This window comes from Agelaius phoeniceus, chromosome 14 (genome assembly GCF_051311805.1).
Source record: "Agelaius phoeniceus isolate bAgePho1 chromosome 14, bAgePho1.hap1, whole genome shotgun sequence".
In the NCBI taxonomy this organism is placed as follows: domain Eukaryota; kingdom Metazoa; phylum Chordata; class Aves; order Passeriformes; family Icteridae; genus Agelaius; species Agelaius phoeniceus.
Genome location: NC_135278.1, coordinates 3,715,450 through 3,735,558, shown reverse-complemented (window position 1 = coordinate 3,735,558; position 20,109 = coordinate 3,715,450). Strand labels below are relative to the sequence as shown.

At 41.7% G+C, this 20,109-nt stretch overlaps 1 protein-coding gene across 6 annotated transcripts in view; it reads left to right on the top strand.

Moving 5' to 3' along the window:
* Positions 1–19,839, top strand: part of ATRX (ATRX chromatin remodeler) — a 71,248-nt gene extending 51,409 nt beyond the window's left edge. For 5 of the 6 annotated variants that reach the window (XM_054641201.2, XM_054641207.2, XM_054641203.2 and 2 more), the window contains 14 exons: positions 381–498; positions 1,066–1,196; positions 1,489–1,577; positions 1,743–1,912; positions 2,760–2,913; positions 3,220–3,323; positions 4,776–4,884; positions 5,849–6,026; positions 7,772–7,966; positions 12,846–12,995; positions 14,872–14,994; positions 15,537–15,632; positions 16,117–16,245; positions 16,980–19,839. In XM_054641201.2, coding sequence (XP_054497176.2) covers positions 381–498; positions 1,066–1,196; positions 1,489–1,577; positions 1,743–1,912; positions 2,760–2,913; positions 3,220–3,323; positions 4,776–4,884; positions 5,849–6,026; positions 7,772–7,966; positions 12,846–12,995; positions 14,872–14,994; positions 15,537–15,632; positions 16,117–16,245; positions 16,980–17,258 — 2,025 coding nt within the window. In that variant the 3' untranslated portion in view covers positions 17,259–19,839. Of the gene's footprint in view, positions 1–380; positions 499–1,065; positions 1,197–1,488; positions 1,578–1,742; positions 1,913–2,759; positions 2,914–3,219; positions 3,324–4,775; positions 4,885–5,848; positions 6,027–7,771; positions 7,967–12,845; positions 12,996–14,871; positions 14,995–15,536; positions 15,633–16,116; positions 16,246–16,979 lie in introns of those variants that run through there. The other variant, XM_054641210.2, reaches the window with a different exon arrangement.
* Positions 19,840–20,109: the final 270 nt, after the last annotated feature.

Genomic DNA, 20,109 nt, shown 5'->3' with positions numbered 1-20,109 from the left:
TGCTGTCCATAGAGAGTGGAGAGACAGAGTAGTGTCAGAGTCAAAAAAAACCCAAACAGAAGTAAAATCTGGTTTTAGTATTCTTAAAAAAAGCCCCAAAAATAGTTTCCAGAGCAGCTCCTGGAGTTGCAGGGAACTTTGCAAGGACTTGGAGCTGGGCATGGGCTTAGCAGGTCATAGACTTTGGCAGGTGGGTTCCTGCTGCAGGCCCTCAGTAAATTGTATTTCTGGGCTGATTTTCCCCTCTGGGGCTGAAAGCACCAGGATCAGCATCCCTGATCCCCCAGTGCTTTGTCCTTTGGGATGCCCCAAAGGCTCCTGAAGCTCTCAGGAGTCACTGCCATGTTTCTGTGACTGAAGCAGTGTCTGTGAACTTGCAGAGGAAGGATTACACAGCCTTAACCAAGTTCCTGCCCCCCAAGTACGAGTACGTGCTGGAGGTGAGGATGACCCCCATCCAGTGCAAGCTCTACCAGTATTACCTGGATCATCTGACAGGTATGTGCCTGCAGCCCTGATGCCATTTCATAAGGGGCATTTTGCCACAGTTGCTAGGTGAAAATCAACTTTCTGAACTTTGTTCTGTGCACTAAAATGCTTGGACAACAAAAAAAAATAAGTTGTTTTTTTTGTAGTTGAATACTGCAGCATTACAGGTCATTAAAGGCAGCTCAGGTTTTATTAGTTAGATTCATTGAGACCTAAATGCAAATGTTATTTTGTGTTTTCCACCTTGGGCTGCTTTTACAAAACCTAAATAGACAAGTCTGTCTTTTTAAGAGGATTTGTGTACATTCCTGTACTGGGGAGCAATGTGCTTTTATGTAAAAAATGTAATAATGTTTCTCATTATCAAGAAAAAGGAGAAAATCTAATTTTGACAACTTTAACTGGGAGAAAAAAATGGCTGTGAGTGAGTAATTTGAGCCCTTTTACAAGAGATGTTGCAGTATGATGTGCAGCTGGAAAGAACACTCAGATGTGCTCTGCTGGGCTCTTCAAAGGGGAGCAGAGTGTGGCCAACTCACTTCAGGGCTCACTCTAAAACCTGAACTTTATTGTCAGGTGTAGGTGGTGGCAATGAAGGTGGAAGAGGCAAAGCTGGAGCTAAACTATTCCAGGATTTCCAGATGTTGAGCAGAATCTGGACTCACCCTTGGTGTTTGCAGCTGGACTATATTAGCAAAGAAAATAAGGTAAATTAGATATATCAAAATACTCTCACTTGAGAACTTTCCAAACAAGCTCTGCCAAACTCTAGGTAAAGTTTCGTCAAATTAATGGAAATCTTTGTTGCTGTGGGGTCATTTTGCTGCTGGTTTTGTCATATTTTTCTTGCTGGGTATGTTGTCATTCTTAAAACATTTTGCAAGGCCAGGCCTTTGTAGAACTTACCATTGTTCAAATGAAGAGTGAGCAGATGGCTAAAGGTTTAATAAAAGCTTCTGGGTGAACATGGTTAATAATTTCTGTTTTTTCTTTTTTGAGGGCTATTTTGATGAAGACAGCATGGATGACTTCATAGCCTCAGATTCAGATGAAACTTCCATGAGCTTAAGTTCTGATGATTATGCAAAGTAATTGACCTCTTATTTTGTTTGTTGGTGTTGTTTCCCCTATAGAACTGAAGTGATTTCTATAAAGTGAATGTTCATTTTGTATTTTATGTGTCTGTTAGAATATGTTTTCTTTTAGTGGGATTTAAAAAAAATAAAATGGGGTGTTTAATGTTGCTTTTTTAGGAAAAAAAAATCCAAGGGGAAAAAGGTGACAAAAGAGTGCAGCTCGAGTGGAAGTGGCAGTGACAATGATGTTGAAGTCATTAAAGTCTGGAATTCAAGATCTCGTGGAGGTGGGGAAGGAAATGTAGAAGATCTTACAAACAACCCAGCATCAACAAAGTCAGATGAAGGTGAGGATAACACAGAGTGCTGAAAATGGGAGGCAGTTTGGTTTTGCAAAGGGCAATTTGAGAGGGCTGTCAGGAATTCTGCTCTGTGGCAGAATGGCAAATTCCTCAATTCACAGTTACAGCTCCTGCTGCTTCTCATTGTGTATTGATCCTGGAAAAACAAGAGCCAGCAGCTTAGGACTCGGAGGTTTCGAGGCAGGGAAGCTGCACAGTGAAATTTTTAAATTTAGAAGTACAAAATTATATAACCTGGAAGATTAATGGAAAGATTAGGACATATATGTCATAATTTGTTGCATCTGGAATTTGAATTGGATGCTGAGCAAGCAGATCCAGTGCAGCAGGAACACAAGACCTCTTTAAAGTTGTTATTCCAACTTCTTACAGCTGCACACTTAATTTTTGGGTTTTTTTCCTGTAATAATCTAGCTTTTGTCTTGTATCTGGTATCACAGAGATAATTTTATGTTATTTCATGTGGGTCTAATCTCTTTCCCTAAGTAATTTAAAATCTTTTGGGAGAGTTCAGGTGAGAATTTTTTTTTTTTTGCCCTCATCCCAGTGACAACATCTTGTAAATGTGTAAGGGGTGGAGGGTGTTGTATGTAAAACATTTACACACAGAGATTAAATGTGCTAAAGGAATTACATTATAGGCTGGCTGAGTTTCTGTCTCTGCATCCCTTAAATATTTAACTCTTGTATTTGCTTATAGTGCAAATGCTGCTTTTTGTTTGTCTCTTTAACTCTTTTCTTGCCAGTTAAGTCTGATAATGAGGGAACAATTCAGAGCATTTCAATGAAGACCATGTTCTCATGTTTATTTCTTTTTCTTTGGTTTTTATAGGCAAAGCTACATCCTCTTCCAATCCTGGTAGCCCAGCTCCAGACTGGTACAAAGATTTTGTCACTGATGCAGATGCTGAGGTGTTGGAACATTCTGGGAAAATGGTGCTGCTCTTTGAAATTCTCCGAATGGCAGAGGAGCTGGGAGACAAAGTGTAAGTTCTGGACAGGTCATTGAAGACTTCAGGAATATATTACATTATAGTCATATATATTTCTAATATATGGGTCTGACAGTGTTCCCCATCCATCCACTCTTCATTCTGCTGTTTTCTGAAGCAGCCAAGCATGGTACACTCATTTTTGTCAGGGATCTTCCCCCACCTGCATGTGCCCCACTGAAATCTTGCTCTCTTTGTCTCAAAGGTCATATCAGAGGGAGGAGGGAACAAAAATGAAGCAGTGCACCAATTAAAACAACTCCAGAGATGAATCCTGTGTTTCCCTGTTTCTTTTTTCAGCCTAGTGTTCAGCCAGTCCCTGATATCTCTGGATTTGATAGAGGATTTCCTGGAGCTGGCTAACAGGGAGAAATCTGATAGAGATCAGCCTCCTATCTACAAAGGTGAGTGTCTCCTTCAGCAGCTGCAGTGCTCACTGTTCAGTGCCCATGGAGTGGTTTGAAATCAGTGTTTCCATCAGGGTGTTTCCTGCTCTGAGCTGCCCCTGAGGCTCCCATTGGGAACTCTGATTTCACTCTCTGTCATCCAGGCTAAGCAGATTAAATGTTCACATCTGGGAGAAGGCATTTTGTTAAATTCTGCACAAAAATGATGTTAAATTCTGGTGTGTGGCAAATCCTGATCCTTCCTCCTGGGAGAGAGAGTGAAGGGAGTGAGGCTGCTTTAAAGCAGTGTGGAAAATGTGGAAAATGTGAATTTAGGTTTTATATGCACAGCAGCAGGTTGGCTTGTGGGTTTCATAGGGAGCAAATACTGAATGAATTATTATCCTAGTGATGCTCAAATGGCATGGAATGCCTCACTGAGATGTTCCCAGAGCTCTTGAGGGTGCTGTTCCTCCTTTCTCAGAGTTTCATTCCCAGCACATGTGGATTGAAGAATTCCTTCCAGTCTGCCCTTCCTTCCCAGTCTGTCACCAACTCTTCCATGTGTTTGCACTTGAGATAAGGGACAGGTGGCTCAGTGATGGTGACTGGAGATCCCCAGGATGTCTCTCACAGATTTATTGTTCCTGCCTGTTGCTTCCTATTCTGAATTTTGTCATCTCACACATTCATTACAAGGTGTCTTTTTGAGGAGTTGTGCCTTTATTCTGAGATTTTAAAGAGGTTGGGGGTTTCCATGGGTGGGAGCTCTGGCCAGCAAAATTAGATCATGGCAAGGTTCAGCTTTCCTGACAGAACTCAACAGTCTGCCTCTCCCAATGGATTTAATTGAGCAGTATTTCTCCCAAAACCATTATTTTATTTATGATTGATGGCTCAGGGATATTAATTTTGTACAAATACCTTGATGGCCAGAGAAGATGGAAGATGACTGAGAAGAAAATCCTCCATCAGCTGTAGTTATTTTTCCCCCAGTCTGACAAGAAGCTGCTGTAACTCACAGGGCAATGAAACCCAAAGATTTTGCTGGATTTCAGTTCCAAAATGAGTTTGACCTTTGAAATCTCCTTTGGAGCATTGACTTCTCAGTGCTGGTTGAGTGGGAGGCTGACACTGGTGCTGTAATGTGAACCTGCCTGGATCCATTGGAAAAGTGCAATTACAGCACCTAAAGATGAGATGTAACAGCATCTTTGGGACTTCTAAAATTAACTTCAGCTCCAAGTTAAGGCATAGCTCTGCAAATTTATAAATACAGCTAGAAAGTGTGAAAAATAAGAGGACTTCCCCCCACCAAAAAAAAAAAAAAACCAACAGATATTTTCAAAGAATTAAATTTAACCTCAGAACTATTTTTTATTATAAATTTCTCTCTTTAAATTCCAGTTGGTTACTAGTCTGGTTATTTACACCATCAGCATTTTCCTAACTTGGCTGTTGCATTTGCAGGTGAAGGAAAATGGTTCAGAAATATTGATTATTATCGCTTGGATGGCTCAACCACAGCTCAGTCCAGAAAGAAATGGGCTGAGGAGTTTAATGATGAAACTAATGTGAGGTGAGATCTCTCCTGAGGTAGATATGCTTTATTTTCCCCTTTTTCTTTCTTTTGTTCCCCAGTTATTATTACTTTTATCAGCCTAATGACCTCAGGACCAGGCAAACGGTGATCAGAGCTCACACAGGAGCCCTGCAGGAATGTGTCACTGACTTCAGATTTTCCTTGCTCTTTCCAGTGTCCAATTGTACAATTTTCAGATTGTAACCAATTTAAATCACAGACAGTGTTTTTATTGCAAGCACTTAAAGGATACAAGGACCTAGGAAGGCTGTGCAGTCCCTGGGCCACTCAGGAGCAAATGAATTCTTTCAGCTGCCTCCAGAATTGGCTCCCAGCCCTCCACAGCTCCTCCAGAATGGGACTTGCAAGTCTGATTTAGATAGAGAGGTACAGACTTGTATTTGAATGAAGTTAGATTTGTTTAAAAAATAAAGTGTGTAATCATGGTGCAGTCATTTATAATGTGCAGGAGAAAAAAATGAAGAAGTGAACAAATCCAGTGTTAATACTTTTAAATAGTTTATTGTGTCAGGTGTTTGTCAAGAGCTGGTTCCAAGGTGAACCTGAGATTTTTCTGAATCTCAGAAAACCCAGATACATCAAAGAGACATTGTCATTGGAGAGTTACCCTGAAAATTTGCAGGCCAGGAAAGAGTTTCTGTGGCATGGAATCTGCCTGTTTAAAATTAGGGTTTAATTTGATATAACTAATTTCATTAGAGCTTGAAAATGCAAACCCCAAAGTTCTTTCTTCTCCACCAGTTTTTCTTAACAGCTCATTTGCAAAAGGCCTTGATGTGTATATTTGGGAGTGCATGTTTTGCTAAAAGGGTTGTTCTTGTAAAATCTGCATGTTTTATGCTTAATACATTATTTTAATGGAAGTTTTAGAGTTATTTCAGTGTATGAACAGCAGTTATTTTCCAAAATACTCCAATTCTGCCACTCTTCTCTGTTGCAGAGGCCGCTTGTTTATCATATCCACCAAAGCAGGTTCCCTGGGAATAAACCTGGTGGCTGCTAACAGAGTCATCATCTTTGATGCCTCCTGGAACCCCTCCTATGACATCCAGAGCATCTTCAGGGTCTATCGCTTCGGGCAGAACAAGCCTGTGTTCGTCTACAGGTTTTTGGCTCAGGTACTTTTCTGGCTGCACTTTTTGTGCTCTTTGATCCTGCAATGACATTTGGGAGCTGGGACTGTGGGTTCTGTGCCTGTTTGGGCTGTGTTGGGCTCTGTAGTGACCCAAGTTGATCCAGTCGTATTCCAGCTCTGCTCTGGAGCAGGGTTTGGCCACTGAAGCAGCTCATGAAGGAAAGAGTGGTAAAATAAATGACATTATTTCCTGGGATGTAGCCACAGCTCTCTGCAAAGAGAGAGCAGGCACAACTTCCTAAGGATATTTCCTGAGAATCACAGTGAGGAACCTCAGAGAAAGGTTCTTATCTCTATTCTTATCTCTACTCTCTGCCCCTGTTGTTTTGCACATGTGGAGTGTGTTAGGAAAATTATTTATCTGAAGGGAGTTCTTAATTCAGTTCTAGTGATGGTTGTTTATATTAATTGGCCTATCAGGTCCAAGCTGTTGTATCTGTCAGAGACAGTCATGGGTTTTTCAGCAGTATTCTTTTAGTATCTCTTTAATATAGTAGAGTATAATGTAATACAGTTTTAATAAAGCAATTGTTCAGCATCTTAAATCATAGAGTCAAATGCCAATCATTCCCTGCATCAGGAGCTCCCTGTGAGAGTCCCCTTGTCTGACAGTTCATTAACCCAAATTCTGGAATTCCAGCAGTGATTCACATGTCCAGACCCAACTCAGAGCAGGAGTCTCAGCCTTTTTAATTTGCACACCACTAAAAACTCTGACTGGAGCAGTCCCTGCAGAGGATGGTGGTGGTGCTGGTAGGGAATAGCCCTGCCCAGGGCAGCTCCTTCTGCAGACCTGATGGTCCCAAGGGCAGTGAAACCACATGGATACAAGTGAAGTTTTATAAAAAGGCATCCAGTCTTACTTCAAAACTCCTATCACACCTGCAGATGTTAAAGATGAGTAATATATAAAATATATAAAATCTGTAAATATAAATAAAAATGACTCAGATGGACACTGATCTGTCGTTTATGTAAGGCCACTGTTTCTGCTGGGCAGTGCCTCTTCAGCTTCTGCTTCCTCAGGTGTGACAGAGGAGCCTGGAGCCCTTTCCCAGGAGCTTCCCCCTTGATCCAGTCACTCTTTCCATCCCAGCTGAAGCAGATCCTTGTCTGGGACATGTTACTGTCACAAATGGGGTTTTTCTTCAGGCTTCAGTTTATTTTTGTAGTTTTCTCTGTGCACTTTTGAACTGTTGATATCCTTTTTAAATTATGCTCTTCAGAACAGGCTGTGCTGTTCTCGTCCTTCTCAGTCATCTTTTTTTTCAAAAAATAAGTGATTTTCCTTTTTCTCATCAAAGATCTGATTTTTTTTTTGTACACAGCTGTGGTGAATTAGGCTTGACTGCCTCCCTTGCCCTCTCCCCTCCACCACAGTGATATGGTATCTGTTTTCCTTTTCACAGGCTGCTCAAAGCAGCAGAATAAGGTACATGCTGTGAAAATTGCCATTTTTTGGTCAAAATCCTACTTTGGGGAAATGAAGCAAAACTGGATCTCTTAAAAACACCACTAAAAGACCAATTTTCTTCCTCTAGTCACCAGCTAGATGACATCTGTCCCATGCACAATTCCTGCTGGGAATGAGGTTTTTTTTTTTTTTCCTTTTATTGCTCAGCAAACAAACAGCTTGAAAGTGGTAGAAAGACAGAAACAAGGCATAGTTTGGGCTTTTTTACACCTGTGTGCATTGCTGTGGCTGAGCAGTGGGTGTTGTGTGCCCAGGGAACCATGGAGGACAAGATCTACGACCGGCAGGTGACGAAGCAGTCGCTGTCCTTCAGGGTGGTGGACCAGCAGCAGGTGGAGAGACACTTCACCATGAACGAGCTCACTGAGCTCTACACCTTTGAGCCAGACCTGCTGGATGACCCCAACTCCGAGAAGAAGAAGAAGAGGGACACCCCCATGCTGCCAAAAGTGAGTGGTGGCCATCAGCAGGAATTTTGTGCTGTAAAAACAACCTGGGTGTGTTGAAACGGGTTGCAGGTTTGTGGTGTGGAGTGGTGGTGGCTGCTTGGGGTGGAGGTGGAGAGCAGGAAACACAATAAAATCCATCATTAATACAACAAACCCTTAATGAGCTGGGTGAGGAGTTTCCTCTCAATGTAATGGGCACTATGAGAGGAAGATACTCATGAAAAGACCCAACTTGCTGGGTGAGGAGTTTCCCCTCAATGTAATGGACACTGTGAGAGAAAGATATTCATGAAAAGACCCAGCTTGTCTGGGTGAGGAGTTTCCCCTCAATGTAATGGGCACTATGAGAGGAAGATACTCATGAAAAGACCCAGCTTGTCTGGGTGAGGAGTTTCCTCTCAATGTAATGGGCACTATGAGAGAAAGATATTCATGAAAAGACCCAACTTGTCTGGGTGAGGAGTTTCCTCTCAATGTAATGGGCACTATGAGAGGAAGATACTCATGAAAAGACCCAACTTGTCTGGGTGAGGAGTTTCCCCTCACTGTAATGGACACTGTGAGAGAAAGATACTCATTAGAAGACCCAACTTTTAAGTCACAACAAACAAACAAAGGCACTTTTCCCCACATTTTGAATGAATAGAGGTTTTACTGCATGAAAGTGTGGAAAATTGAAATTAGCATCTGAGTGGGTGCTGGTGAAACCCAGCACAAGCTCAGTCTGTGAGAGGTGGCACTGGAGGTAAGAGTCATTTTATCCATGTTTCCCTTTGCCAGAACTTTCTGGGTTTTAGTTCCCTTTGAACTTCCTTTAGTAGAGATAAGGTAGAGATAAGAGTTGCACTTAGGTAAGAATAAACTTTAGGGGAAAGAATAACTGGTTCCATTATTTTATTCTTTTTCTCCAGGTCAGTTTGTATTTAAGATTAGGCTGTGGGTTAATTTCCTTTATAGTCTCTGTGTTTGTGGGCTGCTAAAGACCAATTCATCCTTTGGCTGTTGTGCAATTCTCTGCTTCTTGGCATTTGGAACACATCAGGGAGTAGCCATGAACTGGTTATGAACTGGTTAAATTTCTGTGGTTTGGTCACTCTGCAGTGTCTGGGCATTATATTATATAATTAATAGTATTTTATATTTTTTTACATTCTTAGTTATTTCATACTTTGTGCATTTGTACCTCCACAAACACACCCAATACAGCACCATTCACTGATGCTGCTTCTTATTTTAAAAAATGTAAAAATAACTCCAAAACTTGTGAATCAACTGAATCTGTTAACTTGAAACATTGATCAATCCAATGCAATAATTATATTTTGAAGGTTTCTGGTTTTACATTACAAAATAAATCAGTTAATTAATGTGTTTGTAAACTCAAAACTTGCTCCATCACTCAGGTTTATGTATTAAGTTGATATTAATGCCATCATCAGGGTAAGGTTTGTGCAAGTCAAGTTGAATGTGAGCTTTTAACCATTTCCTGCCTGTAAATAGAGCAAATCTGGGGACTGGACCTATTTTTGTGTTGTCTCATGGTTTTAGCAGATGACATTTTGTCCTTTTGAAGATGTGCATCTCAGTACATGCAGTGTGCAAATTTCTAACTCCATCTTGTTTGGTGGCTAAAAAGGCTGGAAATAATCAAGTAAATTCATCTGTGCAAGGTTCCTCAGCCATGAACTCAGTAAACTATTCCTAATTTCAGTGGGATTTTAGCAAAGCTGCATCATTCAGCTGGGTTATTAATCTCCTTAACAATTAATTTAACAACACACAGCATTTTTTTAAGTTGATTAAAAAAATGTGTTGATAGGAACACATTTTAGTGTAACATCAAGTAATTACACAGCATTTAGAGACAAGAATTCTCTTTAAGATCCTATAACATGAGGGAAGGGTAAAAATGCCACTTGTTGTGCTTTTACATTATTTTAGAGTGCAAGGGGAGAGCAGAGTCCTCAGAACATGGGGACAAGGAGGTTTGAAAATCCAACTTTTAGAACTGCCCCTTTCTGGAGGGAATTGTGGACAGGAATCATGGGAAATGTGTTCCATCTTTTCTCCAACCATCTGAGCATAAATGTGGAAAAACCTGTGGGGAGAATTGGTTTTCTTCTCAGAAACCTGCCTGGCTCCAGGGCATCCCACAGTGGGAAGGGTCTGCAGGAATCCTTGAGCCAGGATTCCTGTGGGAGAGGAGGAAAATTCAGAGCTGAGTGCTGGGGTGCTTCTGACTCCTTCTTCACTTCCTGGATGGAAGAAAAAACCAAATCTTTAATTTTTGTGTTTCAAATGGGATAGGAGAATTCATATTGTTTTAAAAGTCAGCAAATGGAGAAACAAATGCTGCTTGGTTTTAAACCAGATCCTTGAGAATTTTGGCTTTACAACATCCAGCTTTGAGTCCAAGAGCAGTTTTCTTGGAAAGTGCTCTTAAGGGGGGAGAAGGTATTGAATGCTTTTATTTTGTGTAGAAATGGCAGTGCAGATGTGCAGTCTGTTGTGTTCCTGGAAGATGATTCAAGTTTTGTGTCCACTTTTAATTGGAGCAGCAGTTTCCTGCCCTCTGTGCTCTAACAAGACCTTGGGGTGTGGAGATTCTCAAGGAAGAAATGCCTGTGGTGCTCCAGCCCCAACTGCAGAGCCCTCAGCCCTCAGAAACAGCTTCTGGATACTTGGGCTTAGCAGAATATTTATAATACCAATGTGGTTCACATCAATTATTCACTCTTAATTTCCATTGTTTGATTTCATTCATCCCCTATCCCTGCCCAGCTGGAAAGGGCTGCTTGGGAATTTCAGTCCCAAAAAGGCTGAATGATCACTTGGTCACCTTTGCTGTATTGAAGTATAGAAATAAGGATATATTTCTGTGATTATATAGAAATATAATTGTAGTTTCCAGAATAGTTCAGTACAGTCCATGAGCTGGACAAAGGCAGTGTTGGGGCACTGGGTGTCCCTCAGAACTGGCTCTGCTGTTTCCATTCCCCATTCAGGGAATTACACTTGAAGGCACTTTTTTATTGATGTGAAATGAAAACTTGGCTCAGCTGAGGTCATGTAATGCAGGTTGGAAAAGCAGATTAAAATCAGTTCAGGTTCAGTGGCTATGGATATCAGTGTTTTATACTACCTCAGGACAGGCACATGTGGTTTACTGGGCTTCCATACTCAGGGACAGCTTTGTGAATTTTGATCTCAGGATTAGAAGAATTTGCTTCTTATTTAATGTTTTTAATTTTTATTTTTAGCTTTAGCATTAAATATCCAGCTGGTTGAGAAAAACCTGTGAATTACAACATAACTTGCACTCCTTCATGGAAGATTTCCTTTCTAATACAGTGATCTCTCAGTAGCATTTAATTTCCATCAGGATTTTAAAAAGACAAATGTCTTTTTTAAAATTCAAACCCCTTTTTCAGTCTCTCTTAATATTTTCATTCAAATTCAAACCCCCTTTTTTCAGTCTCTTTTCATATTTTCATTCATCACCAGGATTTCATCCTAAAGCTTACAAACCAGTCATAATCATTATTCTATCAACAAGCTAAACAAATGTAAAGAAATTATTATTGTGATGGTTTTTTATGTGTAAGGTGGATTTATTATTTTTTTATTGTAAGATTGAACTAAGTGCATCCCTGTTTTCAAGCTCCTGTCATTAAAGTCAACACAAAACAAAGCTCAGGCCAAGCAAAGCCCAGTTGGATGGAGGGGAAAGCTCATCTGGGGGCTGTGCAGGCTGGGTTAAATTCCAGGGCTGTTCCCAGGGCAGTTCTGCACCTCCAGGAGCCTCCTCAGCCTCCTCTGGGCTTTGTGTGCCCCCATCCCTGGGGTGACAGCACCCAGAGCCCCCTGCTCTGCTCCCTGCAGGGTGCAAACCCCAATTGTGATGAAATTCACACCAAACAGGAGAAGGGTGGGACCAAGAGCAGCTCACTGATAATTGGTTATTGTAATTAACTTTTCAACACACAGAAACAAACAGCTTGGTGGAGCTGCTGGGACAGAGCCCCTGCTCAGGACTTCCACACTCAGTTCCCAGAGTGGCTGCAAAAATCTGTTTGTTCATGGGTGCTTTTTTCAGTCATTGCTCAGCTGAGGTGATGAAATACCAGGGTGGGGTGGGTTCCTGCTTGTCCAAACCTGGCACAGTGAGGGCAGGGCCTGGAGGGGCTCAGATTCCTCCTGGACTGCAGATCCTCTCAGGAGGGTTCAGTGATGCTTTCATAGTAGCAGTTTTAGCCTGAATGCTGAGGTGTGCTGGGGCTTCCTTAATTCATGCAGCTCATCAGGCACACAAGTCATGGAAAAAACCCTGCTCAAGAATGACCTTAGGAGAGGAGCTCCTGAGGTGCAGCAGGAGCAGTTCTTCATAGTTCTGTAGGAATCTTCATCTTCTGCAGCACCACCTTGCCTGGCAGACAAAAGAGTTTGACTTCAAAAGCTGAAGATGTTGGACCCAAAGTAGTGCTCAGTGTTTGAAAGCTGTAGAGCTGCAGTTTCTGTGTAACAAATGCAGATGTTTCTGTATCATAAATGCAGATGTTTCTGTATCATAAATGCAGATGTATTGATGGGTCCTGTCCCTTGTCCAGCCATAGCAAAGGAAAAGCCACTGAGAACATTCCATTCTTTTTAGGTGCATTTATTGTTGTGGAATCTGAGTGCATTCCTGTGGTTTATTAAGTGACTGCACTGTCATTTCTACAACAGATTGTTAATCCATTGCTCTCCCTCTGAGGAAAATTGTACTTTTAAATGATTTTCAAGTTTCATTGTGCTGTGGAGTGCTGGTAGCTGTGTGTAGGAGGGGGGACACAGGGCAGGGCTGCTGAGTGACTCCTCCTTCATGCCCTGATTTGAACAGGACACCATCCTGGCAGAGCTGCTCCAGATCAACAAGGAGTACATCGTGGGGTACCACGAGCACGACTCCCTCCTGGACCATAAGGAGGAGGAGGAACTCACTGAAGAAGAGAGGAAGGCAGCCTGGGCAGAATATGAAGCAGAAAAGAAGGTAAAGCTGTTTAATCTGGTTTATGTACATGAAAAGAACCTTTCCAGGTTTAGAGTCCCAATAACCTTTTCAGTTTGTCTTTGGATAGTTAAATATTGTTATAGACCAAGAAATAAATATGTAAAGCAAATATTGACATAGGAGAAATGGAGATACTGTGTCTTTTTTGCTCCTTCAGTGCTGGTTCTTTCTGTGTGTTTGCTTTGCTACTTTAATTACAAGTTCCTTCCACAGTTGCATTTTTTTCTAATTCATGTTAAAACTCAACTGATGTCCTGTGTAATGCCTCTTTTCCCATGTGAGGGTGACAGTGTTACCTTCCTGAGCTAATGCACACATTAACATATAAACCAGTGCTTGATGATACAACAGAAATCAGTGAAATTGCAGTAAGGTGGAGCCCTGTTCCCATTTTGCTGCCCTGTGCCCTGTTATTGTATCAGATGCAGTTGGTGGTGATTGATCCTCACCAGCTGGGTGTGTGAGGTGCACCCAAGCTCTTTGTGTTCCTAAGAAAAAAGCTGTGCCTTTACCCTTGGCAGGGCCATAAGGAAGTTAATGAGATGCCACCAAGGTTGACATTTTCAATCAGATTTGTTGGTGTTACCCCAAATTGCCTTTTGAATTTCAGTGGGCCAGGCACCCTCAAAAGCCTTCCACTGAAAGTACAAAAAGTGGGTGTAAAAATTGCCACTGACCACCTTGAGTGAACTGATGAAAAGGTTTGGGGAGGGAAAAGAAATAGGGAGATAAGGAGTAAAATCTGAAGTTGCCCTGTGAGAAATCCAAATGGGCAATGAGCTTTACATTCCTGAATAAATTTCTACTTTTTCAGAATTTCATTACAGGCTGGTCAAACTCTACATTAAGTAGTGAGTTTTCAATATAAAAAACTATCTTAACCAATTAAAGCTGTACTACCACTACTACTACTGTACTATAAGTGGTCATTTATATATCAAATATTGACAGGCTAAACGCAGAGATTATTCAAGACTGAGCTTGGGTTCCTCTGTGACTGAAATGGGGTTCTGAGCTCAGCTTTGGAAACCTCCATGCTCAGTGTTCAGGGCCTGTGGCTGTCCCTAGGGCTCTCTGGCTGTGTGGTTAATGCAGAATTATCAGTGACCAGAGCAAAATTATCAGGGTGGTTATTGCAGAGTTATCAGTGACCAGTGCAGAATTATCAGTGTGGTTATTGCAGAATTATCAGCGTGGTTAGTGCAGAATTATCATTCTGCATTATGCAGAATTATAATGCAGAATGCATTATATTATATATATATATATATATATATATAATGCATTAATCATAATAATGCATTATGCAGATAATTCTGCATAATTAAAAATAATGCATAATGCAGAATTATCATTCTGCTGACCAGAGCAGAATTATCAGTGTGGTTATTGCAGAATTATCAGTGACCAGTGCAGAGTTATCAGGGTGATTATTGCAGAGTTATCAGTGACCAGTGCAGAATTATCAGTGTGTTTAATGCAGAATTATCAGTGTGGTTATTGCAGAATTATCAGGGTGGTTATTGCAGAATTATCAATGACCAGTGCAGAATTATCAGTGTGGTTATTGCAGAGTTATCAGTGACCAGTGCAGAATTATCAGTGTGGTTATTGCAGAGTTATCAGGGTGGTTATTGCAGAGTTATCAGTGTGATTATTGCAGAGTTATCAGTGACCAGTGCAGAATTACCAGGGTGGTTATTGCAGAATTATCAGTGTGTTTAATGCAGAATTATCAGTAACCAGTGCAGAATTACCAGGGTGGTTATTGCAGAATTATCAGTGTGTTTAATGCAGAATTATCAGGGTGGTTTTTGCAGAGCTATCAGTGACCAGTGCCCTCTGTGTTTTCCAGGGCATGACCATGCGTTTCAACATGCCCACAGGGACCAACCCAATGCCCACAAATTTCAGCTCTCAGACATATATTCCTTACAATTTGGGTGCTCTGTCTGCAATGAGTAACCAACAGCTGGAGGTAAGGAGCACTGCATGCCTGTGTTGCTGCAGGGGTTTTCTCTCACAAGTTGTGGATAGTGTCAGTCTGAAATATTTTTATATTTTTTGGATGTTTGGGGGTGGGGGGGATTGCATGTAGCCTTACTGAAGTTTAACTTGCATGTATTTAAACCTATACCTGGGCAGATTGTCAGGATTCTGGAGCATCACCTGCATTCTTTGCAGGCTGTAGTTACCACTTTTGAAATTGTAACATCTTCAAGTCTGTATGGTAGAAAATTTACCTGGGTTTTTACCATTCTCATGCTGGTCTGAAAACCTGTGGGTACAAAAATAGGTTTTTACAAATGCTGTCTACCAATTGGAAGGTTTATACATGTTGTTCAACTCCTCTGTGCTAAAATTCAAATAGGTGGCAGCTTAGACTCATTGACTTGGGCAAATTGAGAGCAGAGAGGTAACTGAAGTCTAGGTATGTACAAGAGGAGGATAAAGAAGGCTGGGGAAGAAAAGTGTTTGTTGTTTCTGTGCTTTATAACTGATGTTGTGGTGTTTTCTCAGGACCTCATTAATCAAGGAAGAGAGAAGGTAGTGGAAGCAACCAACAGTGTGGCTGCAGCAAGAATCCAGCCCCTTGAAGACATCATTTCAGCCATAGTGAGTGCAGTGGATAACCCTGGGCTTAGATCAGGAGTGGGGAACATTAAACATTATCAAACAAAGCTATTGCTACTGCAAATGGTCATCCAGCTAATGAATTGCATTATTAATGAGCATCATTTCCAGCTGGGAGTGACCTTTATCCCAGCAGTGACCCTTGGTGGTGTGCAGCTGGCACAGAGCTGTGCAGGAGTGGCACTTTAGATCCATAAATATTTGCCATACTCTGAAAATGCTGTTTTTTCTAGAAATCAGAACAGCCATTACAGGCAAGTAGTTATTGTACTTTGTGGACTGCTAATTGCCAGTTACAAGAACTAATGACTCCAGGTTGTGGCTCTGGTGAAGCAGTTCTGCACTCACTGGAAGCTGGGCTGGTTTAACTCTTGGTGCAACTGCAAACATGACACAATTATGGCCTTAGTTACTGTCAGCTTTTTGTTCAAACCACCAGTGCCAAGAAGGTTTTTTTGCTTTCCAGTGGAAAGAAAACTTAACCCTGACGGAGAGCCAGGTGCAGGCCCTGGCCCTGAACAGACAGGCGAGCCAGGAGCTGGACGTGAAGCGCCGAGAAGCCATTTACAACGACGTGCTCGGGAAACAGCAGATGGTAAAACATGCTGCATTTATTTACCTCCTGTCAGATCTGAATGAGGATCTTGTGTGTGTTCATCCCTGAGCTACAAGTGTATGTTTAGGCACATAAATATCCCTGCAGAGTGGTCAGCAGTGGGCTGGAGTTCATTGCTTGGCCTCAGTGAGGGAGAGGTTCATGCAAAAGCCACTCGCCAGGTTTTGGAGCTGAAGGGCTTTGCTGCGAGGTCATGAGGTGTAAAGGGAAATCTGATTCCCAGAGCTCAGCCAGCCACTTAGGAAACACATCTTAGAAAGTGTTGGTAATGTTGTTTTAGCTTAGAATTACTTTGCAGAATCTGAAAGTTGCCCAGATGATGTCAGAGGGAAGAGTTTTTCTCTCAGGCAAACAAACTCTGACAGTGCACAGGCGGGACTTTCAAAGGGAAGATGAATGGTACCTGACAAATGATGATGTAACTTATACCTGGGAATAATTTCACAGTAGAGTACATGTTGCCATGGCAACTCACCTAAATGCTGCCTGCAACACAATAGCCAAGTCTTCAGGAGAACTGAGCCCTAAATGCTGTTACTAAATGGTTTCTCCAGTAATGGGCTGCTGAATGCCATCACATTAGGGATGGTGATAACAATGGGGCTTTTTCCCCCAGCCATGCTGTCCCTAACAAATTGATTTCAGCTCTGAACCTGATCCTGGGAGCAGGGGGACGGGTGGTGCACTCAGGCAGCTCTGCTTTCCCTCCACAGTTGATCGGGTGCGTGCAGAGGATCCTGATGAACAGGCGGCTCCAGCACCAGTACAACCAGCAGCAGCAGCAGCAGATGTCCTACCAGCAAGCAGCCATGGGCCACCTCATGATGCCAAAGCCTCCAAATTTAATCATGAATCCTTCCAGCTACCCAGCCATAGATGTGAGAGGAATGTATCAGTCAGTGTCTGGTGGGATGCAGCCACCACCCCTACAACGAGCACCACCCCCAATGAGAGGCAAAAATCCAGGGCCTTCCCAAGGGAAATCAATGTGATTTTGCACTAAAAGCCTAAAGGATTGTTAAAATCAGAGAAAGAACTTTTATTTTTTTAGGAATCAATGGCCTAACAGAACTCAACTGTAAAAAAAAAAAAAAGAATTAAAAAGAATAGTTTGGTTGCTCCCCTTAAATACCATGTTCCATATTACTGTTTCAGCTTTGTTTAAATAGGTCACGATGTTTTTCCCTGTTGTCAGTGATGTTGCCTAGAATCTTCTTACATATGTTGAGTACAGGAGATAACAAGTTGTTTTCAGTGAAAACAAGTCCTCCCCTTACAGTAGCATCTCCACAGGTTTCCTGTCTAAACTCCTACGCTTGCTTTTCATGGCTGCAAAGCTTTGGGAAGCTTAGGAAGGACTGCAGGTCTGTAAGTTCAGTCTGACATATGTGAATTGAAAACAGCTGAGTTCTTGATTAGAGTTGATTCCTCAAATTATGGAATACTTTTCTGCTTACCCATTTCTTTCTATTAGTGGGAACCTTGTAACAGAAATAGTTTAGTTTCCTTCACAGGTCATCTGTGCTGAATGGAACAGGAGCTGAAAATGCTCCCTGAAACAGAACTGAGTGCAATATTTGTAACTACTACTGCTCTGAGACACAGGGAACTGTGCATCCAGCCTTAAACATGACTGGGCCTTCCCCAGTCTGCTGCCATTTCTTATTTTCAGTTCCATGTGATGGAATAACAGCTGATGGTCTGGGAGTGGAGATGCTTTTCCTTCACAGGCTGATCCACCCCTGCTGTGGAGTCCAGCCCAAAGCACATTTCTGAAACTCCTTCCTGCTGGTGCTACTGTCTCCTCCATTGCCGGCAATGGGGGATGGGCCAACACACCCAATTCCTGTTTTGGGGTAGAATGGTGGTGGTGGCAGGGTCAGGTGGCCTGTCTGAGAACCCCCTGTCAGAGAACCCCCTCTAGCATGGCACAGCCATTGCCCATTGGAAATCCATACAGAGAAAGTGCTGCAGCAACTTCTGGAGCTGCCAGAAGCGTGAAATGACTTCACTGACAGAGATGGGGTTATGCACTCCTCCCCATCCCTTCAGTTGTGTGAAAACATGGGTTAGGACACAAAGAGCTTGATTTTGCTTTTGTTTCTGTTCTTTCTGGTTTGGGGTTTTTTTAATGTAGGCCAGAGATAAATTTCAGGTTTATTCTATACCATTATCACTCTCTTTGCCCACACTTGTGCTTTTCAGGTTCTTATTAAATACAAATAGGGCTTTCCTTTGCATAGACTTTGGGTGATTCTTACCCCACAAAACCCCACTGATCATCTGGGGCCACAAGTAAGTGGCAGGAACATGGAGGTGGTGGTGTGTGGACAGCACAGGGCTCTGGAGACAGATGGAGGCGGTGGCTCCACATTGTGCTGGACTCTTCTGATGCTGGTGTGAACTAAAATCATTTTGGTTTCTGAGAAGTCTCTTGCAAGAGTTTGAGTTCTTGCCCTGAATGGACAAGTTCTGCAGATGTTCCACGGTGTTTTGGTGTGTGACTCACACTTGGTTTGTGACGTGGACAGAGGTTGGTTGGGCTGCTGCAAGCCCAGCTGAGAACTTTCTGTCTTGGACTCTTTGATGACAAGATACCACAAAAGACCCTCAGTGTGTTCTAGTGCTCTGCCAGCTCTACAATTAACTCTGATCTGGGGGAGGGAGCAAAGAGAGACATGTTGGCACTAGAAGAGACAAAAGTGAGATGTTGAGACAAACATTTGAAGGCAAATGTTACTCTGGGTGACTGTCACCGATATTCCTACGTGTTGTGAATAAGAGAAGTACTTTCTACCAAACCTGGGAATGTTAAGTGGAGTTTTACAGTAACTCAAAGACTTAAATGTGGAAGTTTTAGGCAACATTGAAAGGCACATTTTATTTCATCCTGGACAAACCTATGGATAACAGAAGACTAATGCACAAGAAGGAATACAAGATAAGCTTTGAAGTAAAACCTGGACCACCTTGCTTACGTTTCTCACTCGACATTTTAGCTGCATAACAACGTGCTTTGAGTATAACATCAGGCTTTAACCAGTACTTAAAGACAGAACATACATCAGTAAGATAATAAAAGGCTCATTTTTATATTTGTTTTAGATGTTTTAACTAGATAAAAATGGCTTAAGATGACAAATAAAAATGTTGCTTGTAATACAGTTTTGCCTGCTAAATTATCCACATTTTGTAACCTGTTTATTCCTTTGGATGTAAAGCGTTTTTGCTTAGTATTGTGATATTGTATATGTTTTGTCCCAGTTGTATAGTAATGTTTCAGTCCATCAACCAGCTTTGGCTGCTGAAATCATACAGCTGTGAAGACTTGCCTTTGTTTCTATTAGATGGCTTTTCAGTTCTGTATTAAATATCTTAAGTACTATAGAAAAGGTGTCCCCTCTTCCTATAAGGCTGTTTTGTAATATATATAAGGACTGGAAATGTGTTTTTAAAAAAGAAGAAGCATTCAAGTATGACGATATACTATGTGTTTTCACCATTCAAAGTGCTGTTTTAGTAGTTGAAACTTAAACTATTTAATATCTCATTTAATAAAGTGACCAAAATACATCAACGTGCCCTGTGCTACATTCACAGTCCAGTGTTAACTCCACAGGGATTCAGCCTGGGAATGTGTCTTTGGAGAACTGTGCTGTGAGTTGAAGCTCCTGACTGTTTTTACAATGACTTTAGTGGATATAGACATTGATTTCATTTAGGGAAAATAGCTGTGGTCCAGACTTTCCAATTACTATATTAATAGCAGCTTCTGCCAGTCTGTCTGTTAAAAATGAAATGAGTTGTCCAGCAGTGAGATGGTTAAAAGTGAGGTGAAGTTCT